Genomic DNA, 18758 nt, shown 5'->3' with positions numbered 1-18758 from the left:
ATATACAGTATTTCAAAAAAGTGAGTACACCCCTCACATTTTTGTAAATAGTTTATTATATCTTTTCATGTGACAACACATAAGAAATGACACTTGGCTACAATGTAACCTAGTGAGTGTACAGCTTGTATAACGGTGTAACTTGGCTGTCCCCTCAAAATAACTTAATACACGGCCATTAATGCCTAAACTGCTGGCAACAAAAGTGAGTACACCCCTAAGTGAGAATGTCCAAATTGGACCCAAAGTGCCAATATTTTGTGTGGCCACCATTATTTTCCAGCACTGCCTTAATCCTCTTGGGTATGGAGTTCACCAGAGCTTCACAGGTTGCCACTGGAGTCCTCTTCCACTCCTCCATGACAACATCACAGAGCTGGTGGATGTTAGTGACCTTGCGCTCCTCCCCCTTCCATTTGAGGATGCCCCACAGATCTGGAGACATGCTTGGCCAGTCCATCACCTTTACCCTCAGCTTCTTTAGCAAGGCAGTGGTCATCTTGGAGATCTATTTGGGGTCGATATCATGTTGGAATACTGCCCTGTGGCCCAGTCTCCAGAGGGAGGGGATCATGCTCTGTTTTAGTAGGCCACAGTTCATGCTGGCATTCATGGAACAAAGAGAACCCGCTCCAGGTGTCTGTTTCCAATGATCTCTCCCCTCTTCAGGTGTGGATGCGGCTCGATATGCAACCATATGCAAGAACTAAACAAAAAAGTCTGAATGGCCACACTCCAATGAAAAACGATTTCTTTATTTTATTCATTATGATAAATCCATACAGTAAGGATAAAACCCCTAAAGCATTTCACACCATTATGGGAGGTGCTTATTCATAGCTATGAATAATGAAGAAATAATTTTTCATTGGAGTGCGGCCATCCGGACTTTTTTGTTTAGTTCTTGCATGTTGGCATTCATTGTTCCCTCAATGAACTGTAGCTCCTCCGTTGTTGGCAGCACTCATGCAGCCCCAGACCATGACACTCCCACCACCATGCTTGACTGTAGGCAAGACACACTTATCTTTGTCTGAGCACTGACAGTCTGACCCCCCACCCCTTCAGCAATGCTGGCAGCACTCATACATCTATTTGCCAAAGACAACCTCTGGATATGATGCTGGGCACGTGCACTCAACTTCTTTGGTCATCAATGGTGAGGCCTGTTCTGAGTGGAACCTGTCCTGCTAAATGGCTGTATGGTCTTGGCCACCGTGCTGCAGCTCAGTTTCAGGGTCTTGGCAATATTTTTATACAGTTGTGCTCATAAGTTTACATACCATGGCAGAATTTATGATTTCTTGCCCATTTTTCAGAGAATATGAATGATAACACAAAATAATTTCTTGCACTCATGGTTAGTGTTTGGCTGAAGCCATTTATTATCAATCAACTGTGTTTACTCTTTTTAAATCATAATCCCAACAGAAACTTCCCAAATGACCCTGATCAAAAGGTTACATACCCTGGTGATTTTGGCCTGATAACATGCTCACAAGTTGACACAAAGGGATTTGAATGGCTATTAAAGGTAACCATCCTCATCTGTGATCTGCTTTCTTGTAATTAATGTGTGTGTATAAAAGGTTAATGAGTTTCTGGACTTCTGACAGACCCTTGCATCTTTCATCCAATGCTGCACTGATGTTTTTGGATTCTGAGTCAAGGGGAAAGCAAAAGAATTGTCAAAGGATATATGAGAAAAGGTAGTTGAACTGTATAAAACAGGAAAGGGATATAAAAAGATATCCAAGGAATTGAGAATGCCAATCAGCAGTGTTCAAACTCTAATCAAGAAACAAAAAAAGAGGGGTTCTGTTGAAACCAAACCACGGTCAGGTAGGCCAACTAAAATTTCAGCCACAACTGCCAGAAAAATATTTCGGGATGCAAAGAAAAACCCACAAATAACCTTCATACATTGCATTTCAATATATATAAGAAAAATCAGCTTAAAAAGTGTCAATCAGAGCACTGCAAAAATTAGAGGTGAAAATCAAGCCGGCGAAATCTCACCACACTGCTGTTGCACCTGCCAATTCAGAAGGTGGAGGAGCGCAAGGTCTCTAACATCCACCACTTTGGGCCCAATTTGGAAATTTTCACTTAGGGGTGTACTCGCTTTTGTTGTCAGCGGTTTAGACATTAATGGCTGTGTGTTGAGTTATTTTGAGGGGACAGCAAATTTACACTGTTATACAAGCTGTACACTCACTAATTTACATTGTAGCAAAGTGTAATCTCTTCAGTGTTGTCACATGAAAAGATATAATAAAATATTTTCTAAAATGTGAGGGGTGTACTCACTTTTGTGAGATACTGTATTTAATATACAGAGCATTGACTGCATACAGTGATATCTCCAACCCAAAGCCAATCTTCCTTGATGCGTTTCACCACTCATGCCTTGCTTTCAAGGAGAGGTACTTTTAAAAGTAAAAGTTCTGCCTGAGAGTAGACACCACAAGATACCTGTCATTATCCTACAAAGAAAAACTTGATGTGCGCTTCTTTTTGATGAATGCCTCATTCACATGGGCATATACACCTATAGACCGTGAATAGGCCATGTTTTTACACCAGGTGCTGCATGCGAACACGGGCAATGTGTGCTTGGCGCTATTCACCCACACCTGCATGGCTGTCAAAATGTGACGAGCTGCATTGTCCATGCAGCTGCTGCTTTCCTATAGACATGAATGGGCTGCCTACACGCAGCACTTGGTGGCTACAGCCACTTAAAGACATGGCCCATTCACAGACTACAGTGTCAATGAGGTATTAGTTTCCACTTGTTACTGGGGTCTGGCTTTCTGTGACTTCATGGTTAATCCCTATTAGCTGCTGTTTCACTGTACAATTAGAGTGCCTTTGTGGCCACAAAGGGCACTATCACTGGACAGCGGAATGGCAGTTGGCAGTGCCTAGCCATCACTAAAGGGACAGTTAAGCTTGATAACAAAAACTAGATAGGAGAGTAGTACCGTGTCAGGGTGTATGTCCATGAAACCATGGGCTCACAGGAAGTGGGATTTAAACTGGAAGAGTACAGGCCAGCAGGGATGGAGGAGGAGGAAGTAGAGAGCAGGAGAGCAGCACTTTGAAAAAGGCTAGATGGATAGATGCAAAGAGAAAATACACTTAATCTATTTTTGTATTTCACTTGCCAACTTTTTATATCGATGCAAAAACAAGAGGAAGTAATCTGTGCTCCTTTATTTCTGCCAGCTCCAAGAAAACAAATGAACGCCTGTTATAAGCCGCTAGCACTCGGAGTCACCCAGGTGGCTGTTATTTACAGCTCACATTGAGACTCTGGGTGGAATTCAGAAGCCAGCTTGTTAGCAGTACAAATAATTATGCTAAGGTTTTAATGCTTTAATTGCAGGGCTTTATTTTTTCACACTTGAGGAATAAAGAAAATGCAAAGATGGGAAACATAAAATAATTCACACAACACAAATCTCAGAGAGACCTTAACACAGTCCTTAGACCTTAACATAGTCCTTAGACCTTAACATAGTCTAAACCATTTCAATTACAGTAAAACCTTGGTTTGAGAGTAACTTGGTTTGAGAGCGTTTTGCAAGACAAGCTACATTTTTTAATAACTTTTGACTTGATATAAAAGAGATGTCTTGATATACAAGTAGCGTCACGCACAACTGAGTATAAAAGAGAAGAAAGACGCCTCTAAGTGTAGCAATACAGGTACATTTAATGACGGTAGAACATTTAGAAACTCACATGGTTGATGATTGCCCCTTCCACGCTGCGCTCCACAAGCAGTTCAAGCCTCGCTTTTAGAACTCTCTACTGCAGGGTAGTCTTTCCGGTCACGATTGTAGACAGCTTTACCCTGGATGCCTGCATACTTAGAAATGCCTGTTTTAATCTTCAACCATGTGAGCTGCTAAATGTTGTACTTTCATTTAATGTAACCTTATTGCTACACTTAGAGGCGCCTCTCTTCTCTTTTATACTCTGTAGCTCCTATTGGATTTTACTTTGAATTCCCTTGTGTAGGCTTCCATTTGTGGACAGACATTTTATGGTTACACAACCTATTACATTGCTATGATATTTTTATATGGACTATAAACTGAAAGACCAATGAATAAATGGTTGTGAAATGAATCACCTGAGTTTCCATTATGTCTTATGGGGAAATTCGCTTTGATAGACGAGTGCTTTAGATTACAAGCATGCTTCCGGAACGAATTATACTTGCAATCCAAGGTTTTACTGTATTTTGTGTTCAGTAGCAGCCAGATGCTCCGAATAAGATAGACGACTTTTTATGTCTTAAATAAAATGAATGTATTCTTTTTATTTCTTTTAATGTCCTTTGTTTAGAAATCAATAACATCCTAATAAATACAGCATATATTATAGTAGTCATATGGAGTTCATAGATCAAGAGTTGTATGAATGTGTATTAAAGAACACGTGTAGAGATGCATAATTGTATAGACTGACTGGATGCGATAATGGCACTGGATTCTATGGATGCACATTAAAGGAACTCTGTATGGGTACAAAAGTAATGAAACCAAAGCCAGCCATACTTGGTTCATTTTTTCATTTAACCTGTGGGTTGAATGAAAATAAATAAATAAACAAGCTGCTACCCCTCCACCCCTTCAATGTGGATGGGGGAATCCATCCCACTGAGTTATTAAATTCCGACTTCCCCACCATTAGAATACAAGGATCAGTTTTTCTAGCTGCCAGTGGCACTGATTGTTCGGCAAAAACCCAACAGGCTGGTTGTACACAAGTCAATCAATAGATAGACTTGTGGACAACCAGCCTGCCATACATGGATCAAAATTTAGCTCATCCAATTTCGATCCATGTAGCTAGAGGCTGGCGTTACACTAGCAGATTATTGAAGAACATTTATACAAAAATTCTCAGTGCATTCGATGACTTGACGAATGTCATTCAAAAGTACTTTAAAATATTGTGTTGCATTCACAATATCTGGTCTCCCACAATACACAGAACATGGAAAAGCAATTATTATATTAAATATAAACTGCTAAATACCCTTTCTCATCAGCAGTTAGAGAAGTCTTGTGACTTATATTAGTGTCTGGTTAAAGCTTGCAGCATCCTATGGAGTCACTCTTACATTCAGAGTTGTCTCCATACAATGTGTTCATGGATCTAAACACACAACCCTGTACCCTAGGATGGCAAGCATTCCTCTGTTCCTCACTCCTCCTCCCTACTTCAACAGGCTGACTGGAGACTGCACTGCACGCGCGGGGGCTCCCAGATACCGGTCCCCCTACATGAATGAATAAAGAGTACATATTGCCCCTACTCATTCACCAAAGAATGTAACCTAGAAATAAAGACACCTAAATGTTTGACAAGTCTTTTTTTTTTGGCTGGCTCAGCAAAATGGAAAACCCAACAAGCCCAGCACACACGACCAATCCTGGCGGTACTGCTCATCAAATGACAGCTCCCTGACTTGTCATCAGCTATATAAGACAAGGAGAAGATAGTAGTCAGTGACTAGGCTAGTGACCATATTTGCTTATCACCAGACAAAATTTATTAGTGCTACAAGTGTTGCTAAATTCAGGACTTTGCATTCACTATGTCTGGTCTTCCAAAGTACACAGAACATGGAAATGCAATTATTTTAGTAAATATAAAGCAATAAATACCTTTTCTCATCAGGAATTAGCAGTCCTGTGACTTTTATTACTGTCTGGTTAAAGCTTGTAGGAGGAGTGTTTATTCTGCTCTGACTGTCCTATGAGGCTGCAGGACCCCTAACCCTCTGTCTGGTCCTGTGCTGATTACATTTACTTTCTACCATAAAAAAATAAAAATACCCTCTAGCAATAAACACCAATCTGGGCATGTGCAGCCTGTCCCCTAGCCCCTGTTCTATCGGGAGATGGATTGGGGACAGTGGAAGAAGGGGAGGGACAGAGAAAACAGGATCAAACAGCCTTTTTACACAATGCACAGGATTAACCCCTTAGGTTTCACAGTGAGTATAACAAGCATGCTTTACTTCATATACAGACTGATTTTACTGTTGTGAGTTTAGTAACACTTTAACGCCACTTTGATACCACAGCCTGTTCTTAATGCCACAGATATGGAATATTCTGCCAGCTAACATTGCATTGCTATCGCCTATGAATCACAGCTCTGCCAGAGGCAAAACTCATCTCAAATGTATTTCATTTCCAATTGGCAGCAAAGTGTTTATTTGGAAATAGAAAACAGAATATTATAAAATGTGTTTAAGGAATTTTACTTGCAGAGCTTAATAACATCAGTGTTTTAGATGGAACTGCAATTGTAACTAAGTAATTATGGTTATTTTGTTCTACCTTTAGGCAAAATAGAGACTGAAATTTTAATGGCTGTCATCATTTCAAACAAGCAACAAAAATTCACAATATATAGGAAGGGTACATACTATGCGGTCTTGATTGACTTGAGAGCACTGTAAATACTGCCATTGGAAGTGTCCTTTTTGGGTTGAATAAGAATGTGTTAAATCACCAATTTTTTAAGTAACTGTAGCCATCTAAAAATGCTCTGTAATGCAACCAGACTAAATGTTTGTGTCACCTTCATATTAAAGTGGAAGAAAAGCATAACTATTCTTAAAAATGTTGCCCTTCCCCTCTTCCTACCTATCCTGCCTAACCTGTATAAAAAAAGATGTGTGCACTTACCTATTCTCGAAAAAATAGGATTTTAAATACAGCTTACCTGTAAAATCCTTTTCTTGGGAATACATCACGGGACAGAGGCTTGGTAATTACTTAGTGGATTAGATAGTACCTTCAGGTGATTGGACACTGGTATTCCTAATTAAAAAGTGAGTTCCTCCCCTATATAACCCCTCCGATATGGAGAGTACCTCAAAGCAATAAGTACCCCAACGTATAATCCCCAAGAGGGGCTATAGCTCTGTGTCCTGTGATGTATTCCCAAGAAAAGGATTTTACAGGTAAGCTGTATTTAAAAATCCTATTTTCTTGTTCATACATCACGGGACACAGAGGCTTGGTAATTTCTTAGTGGGATGTCCTAAAGCAATGCCCAAATTGAGGGGACTGAGACACAGATCAGAAAATACATAGACCGCCAACGGACAAGAGGATCTAAACTGCTGTCTGCAGCACACTGCGCCTGAAGATGGCATCCTCATGCCCTCTTATATCCACCTGATAGAATCTAGTGAATGACTGTATGGACTGAAGACCAGGTTGTAGCCTTGCAGATCTGAGTCATGGAGGCCTGGTGATGCACTGCCCATGAAGCACTAACCTCTCTAGTTGAATGCACTTTAACCTGAAAAGGAGGAATCTTCTTTTTTTTTTCTTTTTTTATACCATAGGCCTGAATAATAACTTGCCGAATCTAGAAATAATGGATTTCGATCCTGCCTGGTCCTTTCTGGCAGAATAAACAGACAATCAGACTTTCGTATCTGAGCGGTTGCCTGCAGATAGATACTGACTGCTCTTACATCGAGAGAGTGTAACAACTCCTCTTACGTGGACTGCGGATCTGGAAAAAAGGATGGTAGAACCACATCTTGATTCAGATGGAATCCTGACACTACCTTAGGTAAGAAAGTCGGGTGAGGAGACAACACCATCCTGTCTTTGTGAATAATCAAGTATGGCTCTTTACAAGAAAGAGCCGCTAATTCTGATACCCTTCTAGCCGAGGAAATGGCTACCAAAAAGACCAGTTTCTTTGTCAGAAGAACTAAAAAAGCATGATGTAATGGTTTAAAGGGTTGTTCTCGCAAAACGGACAAAACCAAATTCAGATCCCATGGGCAGACAGGAGGTTTGACTGGCGAATTTAAGCACATTGCCCCATGAACAAAAGCCTGGCCCAGGGAATGTGAGGCAAGTGGCTTTTGAAAGAATACTGACAAGGCCGAGATTTGGACCTTGATAGTGCTCAAAGCCAACTTCATTTCTATGCCTAACTGAAGAAAGGCAAGGATCCTGCTAACGGCATACTTTCTTGGATGCCACCCCCTGCGTCCACACCAGGAAACATATGCTTTCCAGATTCTGTAATACATGAGTCTGGAGGCCGGCTTCCATCAGAGTGGAAAGGACTGATTCCGGGAACCCACTGCCTTTTATAATGTGGGTCTCGGCAGCCAAACTGTCAATTCAGACTTAGTAAGGCCGGATGGAATATTGGACCTTGTGAGAGTAGATCTGGCAGTAGCAGAAGAACCCAGGGTTTCCCTACTGCCATCTTTACGATCTCTGCATACCAAGGTCGCTTGGGCCAAGTCTGGGCCACTAGAATGACCGACTTTGCTTCCCTTTTGACCCTGCAAAAGAACCACGGAAGTAGTGTAATTGGAGGAAAGTTATAGAGCAGAGAGTACTGATCCCACGGAACCATTAAGGCATCTGACCCTTGAGCTAGCAGCAGATCATTTTTTTTTCTTTTTTGACACAAAGCTGTCCAGCTTCCTGTTGAATTTGGACATGAACAGGTCTACATCCGGGGGACTCCCCTGAATATGTCGGGGTGTAGAGACCATTCTCCTGGACACAGCTGCTGGCAGCTTAGAAAATCCACCTGCCAATTTTCCACCCCTGGAATAAAGACCGCAGATAGGCAAGGAATATGCCTTTCTGCCCACAGAAAAATGATTCACCTCTTTTTGGGCATCCAGACTTCTGGTGCCTCCTTGGTGATATAAGCTACTGCCATGGCATTGTCGAATTGTATCCGGACAGGGTGACCCTGTAGTCTTAAAGACCATACTTTGAGGGCTAGATAAATAGCCCGGATCTCCAGAATGTTGATGGGCAAGAGATGTTCGGCTGTGGACCATCTTCCCTGGGTGCACGCTTCTTCCAGAACTGCTCCCCAGCCAATCAGACTGGCACCTGTGGTTATGATCTTCCAAGTAAGTGGATGAACTGATCTTCCTTTTTTGAGATTCTTAGTCAGTAACCACCAATTGAGGCTCTGGCGTACCCCTGGGGATAGGCACATTGGAAGATCCAAGGCCTGAACCCTCTTATTCTATGCAGTGAGGATGCTTCTTTGAGGCCTGGAAAGAGGCGATCATTTTTCCTAGTAGTCTCATACATAGCCGAATGGAGGGATTCCTCTTTGCTATGACTAGCCAGACCAGAACCTTTATGGCTTCAGCCTTTGATCCAGGTAAAAACACCCTGCTTTGAGCAGTGTCTATGATCATGCCCAAATATTCCAAGATTTTTCTAGGTTGAGAACCCAACCTAGGTATTCCAAGTACCTTACCGTGCTGAGCACATTGTGGCTTAGGCGTGCTACAGATTGCTCTATGAGTAGCAAATCGTCCAGATAAGCTGTCACTGTTATGCCCTGAGCCCTTAGATTTGCCAAGGGCAGAGCTAGAACCTTTGTGAACACCTGAGGAGCTGTAGTAAGACCGAAAGGTAGGGCCACAAATTGAAAGTGGCGCTGGTCCACCGCAAACCTTAAAAACCTTTGGCGAGCGAGAAATATTGGCACATGCAAATATGCATCTTTGATGTTTATTGATGCCAAGAATTCTTCCCCCTGAAGAGTGGAATCCTGTATAATTAAAGGAGGCAAAAAATAAATAAAATGTCTTGCTATGCAACCATGCCAAATCTAGGTGATCATGCAACCTTAGGCGATCATGTATTCTTATGCGATTCAGCATCTTTTATGTGAGCAAACATTCTGCGCATTATAAGCACTACTGTGCGGTGACTTATATAGGGATAAGGGGCAGGGTCACCAAGTGATGTCACATGGTGACCCCGCCCCTTATCCCTATATAAGTCGCCGCACAACGCGTCCCTGCCATTACGGCTGGAGAGAGCGTCGTGTCAACATCAGAAGGAAGAAGAAGAAGCAGAAGAAGAGAAGAAGAAGTAAAAAAAGAAAGCGACAACAACAAGACCAGGCCAACGCTAGTAAAGGAGCTGTAAGAAGATAGCGGATGCCCGGCAAGAAGAACCGAAGAACGGGACAAGACCCCCGAAGTCGGAAGAAGACCCCCGGACAGCGACGACGAAGAAGAAATCCGGGCTCCTCCACTAGCAAAAGAGCGGCAAAAGAGCAGAAGATATCAGAGGCGAGAAGAAACCCGATGACGGAAGAAGACCCCCCGGAGCTGTCTAATAAAGTACTTTAAAAACCTGTGTTGTGTTTTTTTATTAGCACTTTTTCCCCCAGGTGAATGGGTAGGGCTACATCGTATTCCATACTCATTCACATAGGGTGGGGGGGCTGGAATCTGGGGGCCCCCTTATTAAAGGGGGCTCCCGGATTCTGATAAGCCCCTTGCCCGCAGACCCCGACAACCAACGGCCAGGGTTGTTGGGAAGAGGCCCTTGTCCTCATCAACATGGGGACAAGGTGCTTTGGGGTGGGGGGGCCGCAGGGCACCCCTTCCCCAAAGCACCCCCCCATGTTGGGGGCATGCGGCCTGGTACGGCTCAGGAAGGGGGGGTGCTCGTTCATCCCCACCCCCTTTCCTGACCGGCCGTGCTGCGTGCTCGGATAAGGGTCTGGTATGGACTTTGGGGGGACCCCCACGCAGTTTTTTTGGCGTAGGGGTTCCCCTTTAAATCCATACCAGGTGACGGGGCTAGCAAGGTGTCAATCTTGCCGATGGAGGCGGCGACATTGACTTCCTTCGCTAGTTCCGTCTACCTGGAGCCACGTTCAAAATGAGCAGATTTTACTCCGTGTGTGGGCAAGTCAGCTCGTTCGGAAAGTCCAGCGGACCTCCACTGCAAAGTCCGGCGGGTTGTCCGCCGGATAGTCTGATCGTGTGTATGCGGCATTAGGTTTACATGGACGAGAATGTAGCCATGTTTGTGGAATGTTTAATCAATGCCTGCAAAGAACAGGGGACCCTACTCAGAAGATAGGGGGTTATTTACTAAAGGAAAATCCACTTTGCACTGAAAGTGCACTTGGAAGTAAAGTCGCTGTAGATCCGAGGGGGACATGCAAGGAAAAAAACAGCATTTTAGCTTGCACATGATTGGATGATAAAATTAGCAAAGCTTCCACTCATTTCAGATCTACCCCTTAGATTTAGAGTGACTGCACTTCCAAGTGCACTTGCAGTGCAAAGTGGATTGCCTTTTGTAAATGACCCCTATAGTGTCTCCAATAAATTGCTCAGTGAGTGTAGGTTGTATTGATGTCAATGTACCAGTGTAAAAATAGATTTATCTTCAAGCAGATGAGAAGTATGTCCATCCTATTACTCATTTAGGCCGGGTTCACACCGCTGCGATGCGGGAACGCCGCGAATCCGCGGCGTTTTCCCGCATCGCACACCTCCCGCCGGCAGTTCACACTGCCCTATGCGGACGGCTGGGAGTGTCAATGTTATGTTAATGACACCCCCAGATCCGTCCGCATATCGCAGTGCGATCTGCCGACTCGCACAGGAATCGGATCGCATGGTGTGAACACCCATGCGATCCGATTCTGTTGCGGACCAAAAAAAGGGTCCCGTGCGAGTTTGCTGCGGGAGCGCTGCGAATTCAGCCATACTATCTGTATGGCTGAACTCGCATCGCTACGGAGATCGGATGTGATTTGCGGTGCGAATCACATCCGGATCTCCCCCCGCAGCAGTGTGAACCCAGCCTTACTGTAGATCAAACAGCAGTTGTCCTAAAAAAGACACCTCACAGAGGATAGATCATGCACTGATCTCTATCTTCTGGCTGAAACTGGTAAACATAGAATATTCACATGCAACATTTCATAATTATAATAAATGAATGTATACAAATATACAATGTAGACTCCCTTTCAAGTCATGAGAATATACTCCAGACTTAGGGCCCCTGCTTCTTTTTTTTTAAATATCTACCACAACTGTTATTTTACAATACTTTTCTTACTGGACTATCCGCTAACCACCATGTCAACTAGCCAGGACTTCTGTACAGGCATTTCTAAAATGATTAGTCAGTATCAGCTCACCTCTTCCTTGGTTTTCTTGGATAGCACCCTCAGCCAGTCCCCGATCATACTAAGAACAGCAGCAAAATAGGCGAGACCCACCAAAATCCAAAACCACACCACTGGCTTATAGAAGTCGAGATACTCAATATCTGAGCCACCTAGAATACAAAATATTGAGATTACAGATCACAAGTCAAATAATTTATATACAATTTCCATAATAGTTATTTAAAGTGTTAATAAACCCAGGACCCTGTGTGCTGTATCTGGTCTCCCACAGTACATAGAAGATGGAAATGCGCGGTCATGCTATGCTGTTCCCAAACAAATTTTTTATCATTTTGTTCCTACAAATAGAGATTTCTTTTGGTGATATTTGATCACCTCTGCGATTTTTTGCGCAACAAATAAAAAAAGACCAAAAATTTTGAAAAAAAAAAGTTTCTTTGTTTCTGTTAACATTCTTTGTAAATATGTTTTCTTATTTAATGACGGGCACTGATATGGCTGCACTGACAGGCACTGAACAGGCAGATGAGGTATCACTGATGGGCATTGATGATGGGCACTAATGGGCATGGATTGGCACTGATTGGTGGCAATGATGGACACTAATGGGTGGCACTGATGGGTGGCATTGCTGGGCATCAATGATTTTTATTGTGCCATAGAAGTGCCCATTTGTGGGAACTGATTGGCACATGTTGGGCATTCATTTTCACATGCGGATGGCCATAGAGGATGTACCTGGCCATCCACATGTTAGGTGATTCCCTGGTGGTCCTGACGGCTTCCCTGGTGGTCCAGTGTGTGCATCCGAGGGGGGGCTGCACTGATAAACAGGAGAGCCGCCAGATCGGCTCTCCTCTACTTGCGTCTGTCAGACGTGAGTGAGGAAAAGCCGATCAACGGCTCTTCTTGTTTACATCATGATCAGCCGTGATTGGACACGGCTGATCATGTGGTAAAGAGCCCGGTGTAGCAGTGTGTCAGACTGACATACCGGGCCACCGATTGCCGCAATGCATGCCCCCACGGGTACGCAGCAGCTGTTATCCTGCAGGACGTCATATGACGCCCAGTCAGGATAACTGAACCACCGCCTGGCTGTCATTCTGCTATAGGCCTTGCGGGAAGTGGTTAAAGCTTGTAGGAGTTTTCTGACTGTCCTATCAGACTGCAAGACCTCTGACTCTGTCTGGACAGTGCTGATCATATGCACTCTCCTAAGGAAAAAAAAGCTCTCTAGCAACACACACCAAACTGAGCATGTGCAGTCTGACTCCATAGACTTTGTGTTATCAGGAAATTATCAGGTGACAGTGGAAGAAGGAGGATCAGAGACGCCAGGATCAAACAGCCTTTTTACACAATGTGGAGAATGAACCTCCTAGGTTCCACAGTGAGTATAACAAGCATGCTTTACTGTATATACAGACTCATTTTACTGTTGTGGGTTTAGTAACACTTTAATGTAAAATTCCAAATATCATGAAATAGTTTTTCAATTCAGGTAGTATAATTAGCGTAAGTCTGTTTTTGTTATCACGCACAAGTTGAAAGTTGCAATAAGACTTTTAGTTTTAGTGCCGTCCTTCTGTCTAAGATGCAGAGTAGAAAGTAGAGTTTTTTTAGGTGAGCTTACAAGAAGGAAATAGTGCAGAGCTTTCAAGTCAAATGCTAGGATTATAAATTCCTAATAATAAGACTACTGCCAATAATTATATATGGGAATCTCAGCTTCTATCAGTGTTTTCAAGCAACACAAATTAATAAATTTATGACAAAGACTGATCACGTTGAAAGGGAATTTGTACTTTGCAAGAAAAGTTTCTCGAGAGTATAGGGAATGTACTAAAATTACACTTTAATGTTGCATACTCATGTGCGCTCTATCAGCTGGTTAGAAAGAGAGTGCAGGTAATTAAATACTCTCTTTAGGCCGGGTTCACACTGGTACGACATGACAGTCATACCACTTTGGATCCGACTTTGCCCTGCGATTTGAAGTCCAAAATGTGTCCGACTTCAATGAACAGGGATCCGACTTTGATCTCTGACAAAACCAGGCACTGTGGTGGTGAATCTTTAGGGCGAACTCCATGCCAAATTAAAAATAAAAACAGCATGGGTTCCCCTTCCAAGAGCATACCGGGCTGTTCGGTCTGGCATGGATTTTAAGGGGAACCCCCCACGCCAAAAAAATGGCGTGAGAGTCCCCCACAAAATCCATACCAAAACCTTATCTGAACACAGAGCCCTGCAGGTCAGGAAAGGGGGTAGGAGCGAGCAAGCCCCTCCCCCCAGAACCATACCAGGCTGCATGCCCTCATCATGGGGGGGTGGGTGCTTTGGGGCAGGGGCCCTGCGCCCCCACCCCACCCCAAAGCATCTTGTCCCCATATTGATGAGGACAAGGGCCTCTTCCCAACAACCCTGGCTGGTGGTTGTGCGGGTTTGCGGGCGAGAGGGATTATCAGAATATGGAAGCCCCCTTTATCAAGTAATTAATAATAACAAATGTTACCAATAACCATTTACTATTCTCAATTTACCAACATGAGGATTTGAGAGACATATATGTATATCAGTCTATCTATACTTTTTATTTTTCCCTTCTTTTGTTGGCTAACATTTGTTATTATTAATTACTTTAGGTTATGGACCCTTACGGTCTTATCCCCCTCCTAGACATTCTTACTTCAATAGTAAGAACCTCAAGTGCCCCCCTAATGGTTGTTCATAATGCTTCTATTATGTCCTTTGCCATTTTTCACTATCTCCCAGTATTCCCCCTCCCAAACCCCCTCCAACCCCCCCCCACCCTTCCCCTTTACCTACATCTCCCCCCCCCCCCCCACTTTCTCTTCACTTTTTCCTCCCTTCCCCTTTTTTTATTTATCTTCATCTGTATTTTTATTTTTATTTTTATTATTTTTTGTATTTTGGTATTTTCACTTTTATTTTTATCCACACTCCTTTTCTACATTCCCCCCTTTTTTATATACCGGTGTATATACAGTGGTGTGAAAAAGTGTTTGCCCCCTTCCTCATTTCCTGTTCCTTTGCATGTTTGTCACACTTAAGTGTTTCGGAACATCAAACCAATTTAAACAATAGTCAAGGACAACACAAGTAAACACAAAATGCAATTTGTAAATGAAGGTGTTTATTATTAAAGTTGAAAAAAAATACAAACCATCATGGCCCTGTGTGAAAAAGTGATTGCCCCCCTTGTTAAAACATACTATAACTGTGGTTGTCCACACCTGAGTTCAATTTCTCTAGCCACACCCAGGCCTGATTATTGCCACACCTGTTCACAATCAAGGCATCACTTAAATAGGAGCTGCTTGACACAGTAAGGTCCACCAGAAGATCCTTAAAAGCTACACATCATGCCGAGACCCAAAGAAATTCAGGAACAATTGAGAAAGAAAGTAATTGAGATCTATCAGTCTGGAAAGGGTTATAAAGCCATTTCCAAAGCTTTGGGAATCCAGCGAACCACAGTGAGAGCCATTATCCACAAATGGCGAAGACATGGAACAATGGTGAACCTTCCCAGGAGTGGCGCCCAAAATTACCCCAAGAGCGCAGCGACGACTCATCCAAGAGGTCACAAAAGACCCCACAACAACGTCCAAGGAACTGCAGGCCTCACTTGCCTCAGTTAAGGTCAGCGTTCATGCCTCCACCATCAGGAAAAGACTGGGCAAAAATGGCCTGCATGGCAGAGTTCCAAGGAGAAAACCACTGCTGAGCAAAAAGAACATCAAAGCTCGTCTCAATTTCTCCACAACACATCTTGATGATCCCCAAGACTTTTGGGACAACATTCTGTGGACCGATGAGACAAAAGTGGAACTCTTTGGAAGGTGTGTGTCCAAGTATATCTGGCGTAGAAGGAACACTGCATTTCATAAAAAGAACATTATACCAACAGTAAAATATGGTGGTGGTAGTGTGATGGTCTGGGGCTGTTTTGCTGCTTCAGGACCTGGAAGACTTGCCGTGATAAAAGGAACTATGAATTCTGCTGTCTACCAAGAGATCCTGAAGGAGAATGTCCGACCATCTATTCGTGTACTCAAGCTGAAATGAACTTGGGTTCTGCAGCAGGACAATAATCCTAAACACACCAGCAAGTCCACCACCGAATGGCTGAAGAAAAACAAAATTAAGACTTTGGAGTGGCCTAGCCAAAGTCCTGACCTGAATCCTATTGAGATGTTGTGGTATGACCTTAAAAAGGCCGTTCATGCTCGAAAACCCTCTAATGTAACTGAATTAGGACAATTCTGCAAAGATGAGTGGGCCAAAATTCCTCCAGGACTCTGTAAAAGCCTCATTGCACGTTATCGCAAACGCTTGGTTGCAGTTGTTGCTGCTAAGGGTGGCCCAACCAGTTATTAGGTTTAGGGGGCAATCACTTTTTCACACAGGGCCATGATGGTTTGGATTTTTTTTCACCTTTAATAATAAACACCTTCATTTACAAAATGCATTTTGTGTTTACTTGTGTTGTCTTTGACTATTGTTTAAATTGGTTTGATGTTCCGAAACACTTAAGTGTGACAAACATGCAAAGGAACAGGAAATGAAGAAGGGGGCAAACACTTTTTCACACCACTGTATATATATTCTTTTTCCTCTTTCTCGTCTCTTTTTTTATTTAAAATATTTTAATTTTTATCTTTATTTTTATATCTACCGTATTTTTCAGACTATAAGACGCACTTTTTTCCCCCAGAAATATGGGGGAAAATGTGTTCGCATCTTATGGTGTGAATATACGATTGACACTGCCCCCCGCTGCGATCCGGAGCACTCTGCGGCCTCGGCCTTAGGAAAGGCCGCGGCTTTGGCCTAGCACCGGAGCGGTGGCCATCTTGGTGCACCCGCCGTTTGCAATGTGATAGCTCTGTCAAATGACGGAGCGATCACTTGTAAACAAACCGGCGGTTCCTCTCTCCCCTCTGTGTACAGATCTGTACAGTGGAGGGGAGAGATCGGATGGCAGCAGCACTGTGGGCTGCATCTGTAGTGCCCACATCCCTCCATACCCTGCCAATACTCTGCAATACTCTGCCAATACTCTGCCAATACTCTGCCAATACTCTGCAATACCCTGCTAATACTTTCTATGGTAATGGTCACTCTGCATTTTCTATGGTAATGGTCACTCTGCATTTCATGGGCACTGGAAAATATTTTAGTACACCATTTGGTTCAGAATATATTTTTTTCTTGTTTTCAACCTCTAAAACCTAGGTGCGTCTTATGGTCAGGTGCATCTTATGGAGCGAAAAATACAGTATTTCTCATTTCTATTCTTGTTCTTCTGAAGTTTCATGTTCATCAATCTCCCATTACTTCTACTATGAGACCTATTGATTGTCTGATTGCTTAAATTGTATAACATGAAGATGGTGCTGCTCTTCTTTGTGTCTTAAAATTCCACTTTGCATTGAATACCTAATCAAATGCAAGGGAAAAAAACAAAAAAACTTTTTACTTGCACGTCATAGATGATAGAGCTTCCCCTCATTCACCACGATCTGGGATAAATTCCCTGGCAAAGTTAACTTCTATTGCTAAGTGAACAGCCTATTTGCTTTTAATTAACAACCCCAGTGTGCCTAACTGCAATACTATAATGGATTTGCAGAAAACAGTCATAACATGCAGTCAGCAGTATCTTAACATGTGGGACACAGGGCTATAAACAGATAAAATGATGTGTCAATACAGTTGGACTATAAAGAATTTGCATTCATTGCAGAGAAGAGATGACTTTAAAAATGTCATGAGACTGATCTCACCAGTTTTACACAATCTCAAACATACCTGCCACATAGTCTCCAAATCCAATTGTTGTTAAAGTGATGACCACAAAATAGAAGGCATCGAGGGTATGCCAGTTCTCGATATGTTGAAAAATGAGCGCTGGAATGGCGACGAACAGTATACATCCAAATAAAATGAAGATGACAGTGGAGATGATACGAATTTTTGTCTGACTTACATTCCATTTCTGTAAAAAAAAGTATGAAATAAATATGAGATTAGATAAAACGCTGTTTTGGCGATGATATACAGTATTATTGTAAAAGTGTTACTAAACCTACAACAGTAAAATCTGTCTGTATATGCAGCATAGCATGCTTGTTATACCGTAGAAAGGCCGTTTTATTCTGTATGCACAGATCCTTCCCTCCTGCACTGTCTATCTGGGGAAAGCCAGCTAACACAGGCAGGATAGCCGACCTGCACATGCTCAGTTGTGTCTTTTATGCTGGAGAGAATAATTACTCGTTCTCAGAGCTAGCCAGGTCACATGATATTGACATCACACATGTGGGCGTGTATACAAGCTGAACTGGAAATCTCCTACCTGAACTCTCAGCACTGGAGAAACTGCGTAGTTTATCACTGACCGTGGTATATAGATCATGCAAAAAGGTATATAGTGGCTATATTTTAATGTAAAAAGAAGATTTATAAGCTGTGGGCACTGTGGGGTGGGGGCAGATGAACTATTTTCATATTATTCATATTCACCAGGGTACTAGGTGCAATACTAGACTCTGACTTGTCATATCAGCCTCAAGTTCAATCGTTGTCAAAAGTTTGTAGAATTCACCTCCATAACATCTCTAAAATTCGCCCCTTTTTAACGAATGAAACCACCAAGCTCCTCATTCACTCCCTTGTTATCACTCGCCTTGACTATTGCAACTCCCTTCTCATTGGCCTGCCTCTCCATAGGC

General features: G+C 42.8%; 1 protein-coding gene across 1 annotated transcript in view; it reads right to left on the bottom strand.

Annotated features, from left to right (window-relative positions):
* KCNK2 (potassium two pore domain channel subfamily K member 2) overlaps window positions 1-18758 on the bottom strand; it is a 201510-nt gene that overhangs the window by 28316 nt on the left and 154436 nt on the right. The window contains exons 5-6 of the mRNA XM_077485766.1: window positions 17836-18022; window positions 12004-12143 (exon numbers count right to left, since the gene is read on the bottom strand). Coding sequence (XP_077341892.1) covers window positions 12004-12143; window positions 17836-18022 — 327 coding nt within the window. The remainder of the gene's footprint in view (window positions 1-12003; window positions 12144-17835; window positions 18023-18758) is intronic.

This window comes from Lithobates pipiens, unplaced genomic scaffold (assembly GCF_037356315.1).
Source record: "Lithobates pipiens isolate NorthernLeopardFrog02 unplaced genomic scaffold, aLitPip1_a1.2 Scaffold_18, whole genome shotgun sequence".
Classification (NCBI taxonomy): Eukaryota; Metazoa; Chordata; class Amphibia; order Anura; family Ranidae; genus Lithobates; species Lithobates pipiens.
This window is presented reverse-complemented; position numbering and strand designations above follow the sequence as displayed.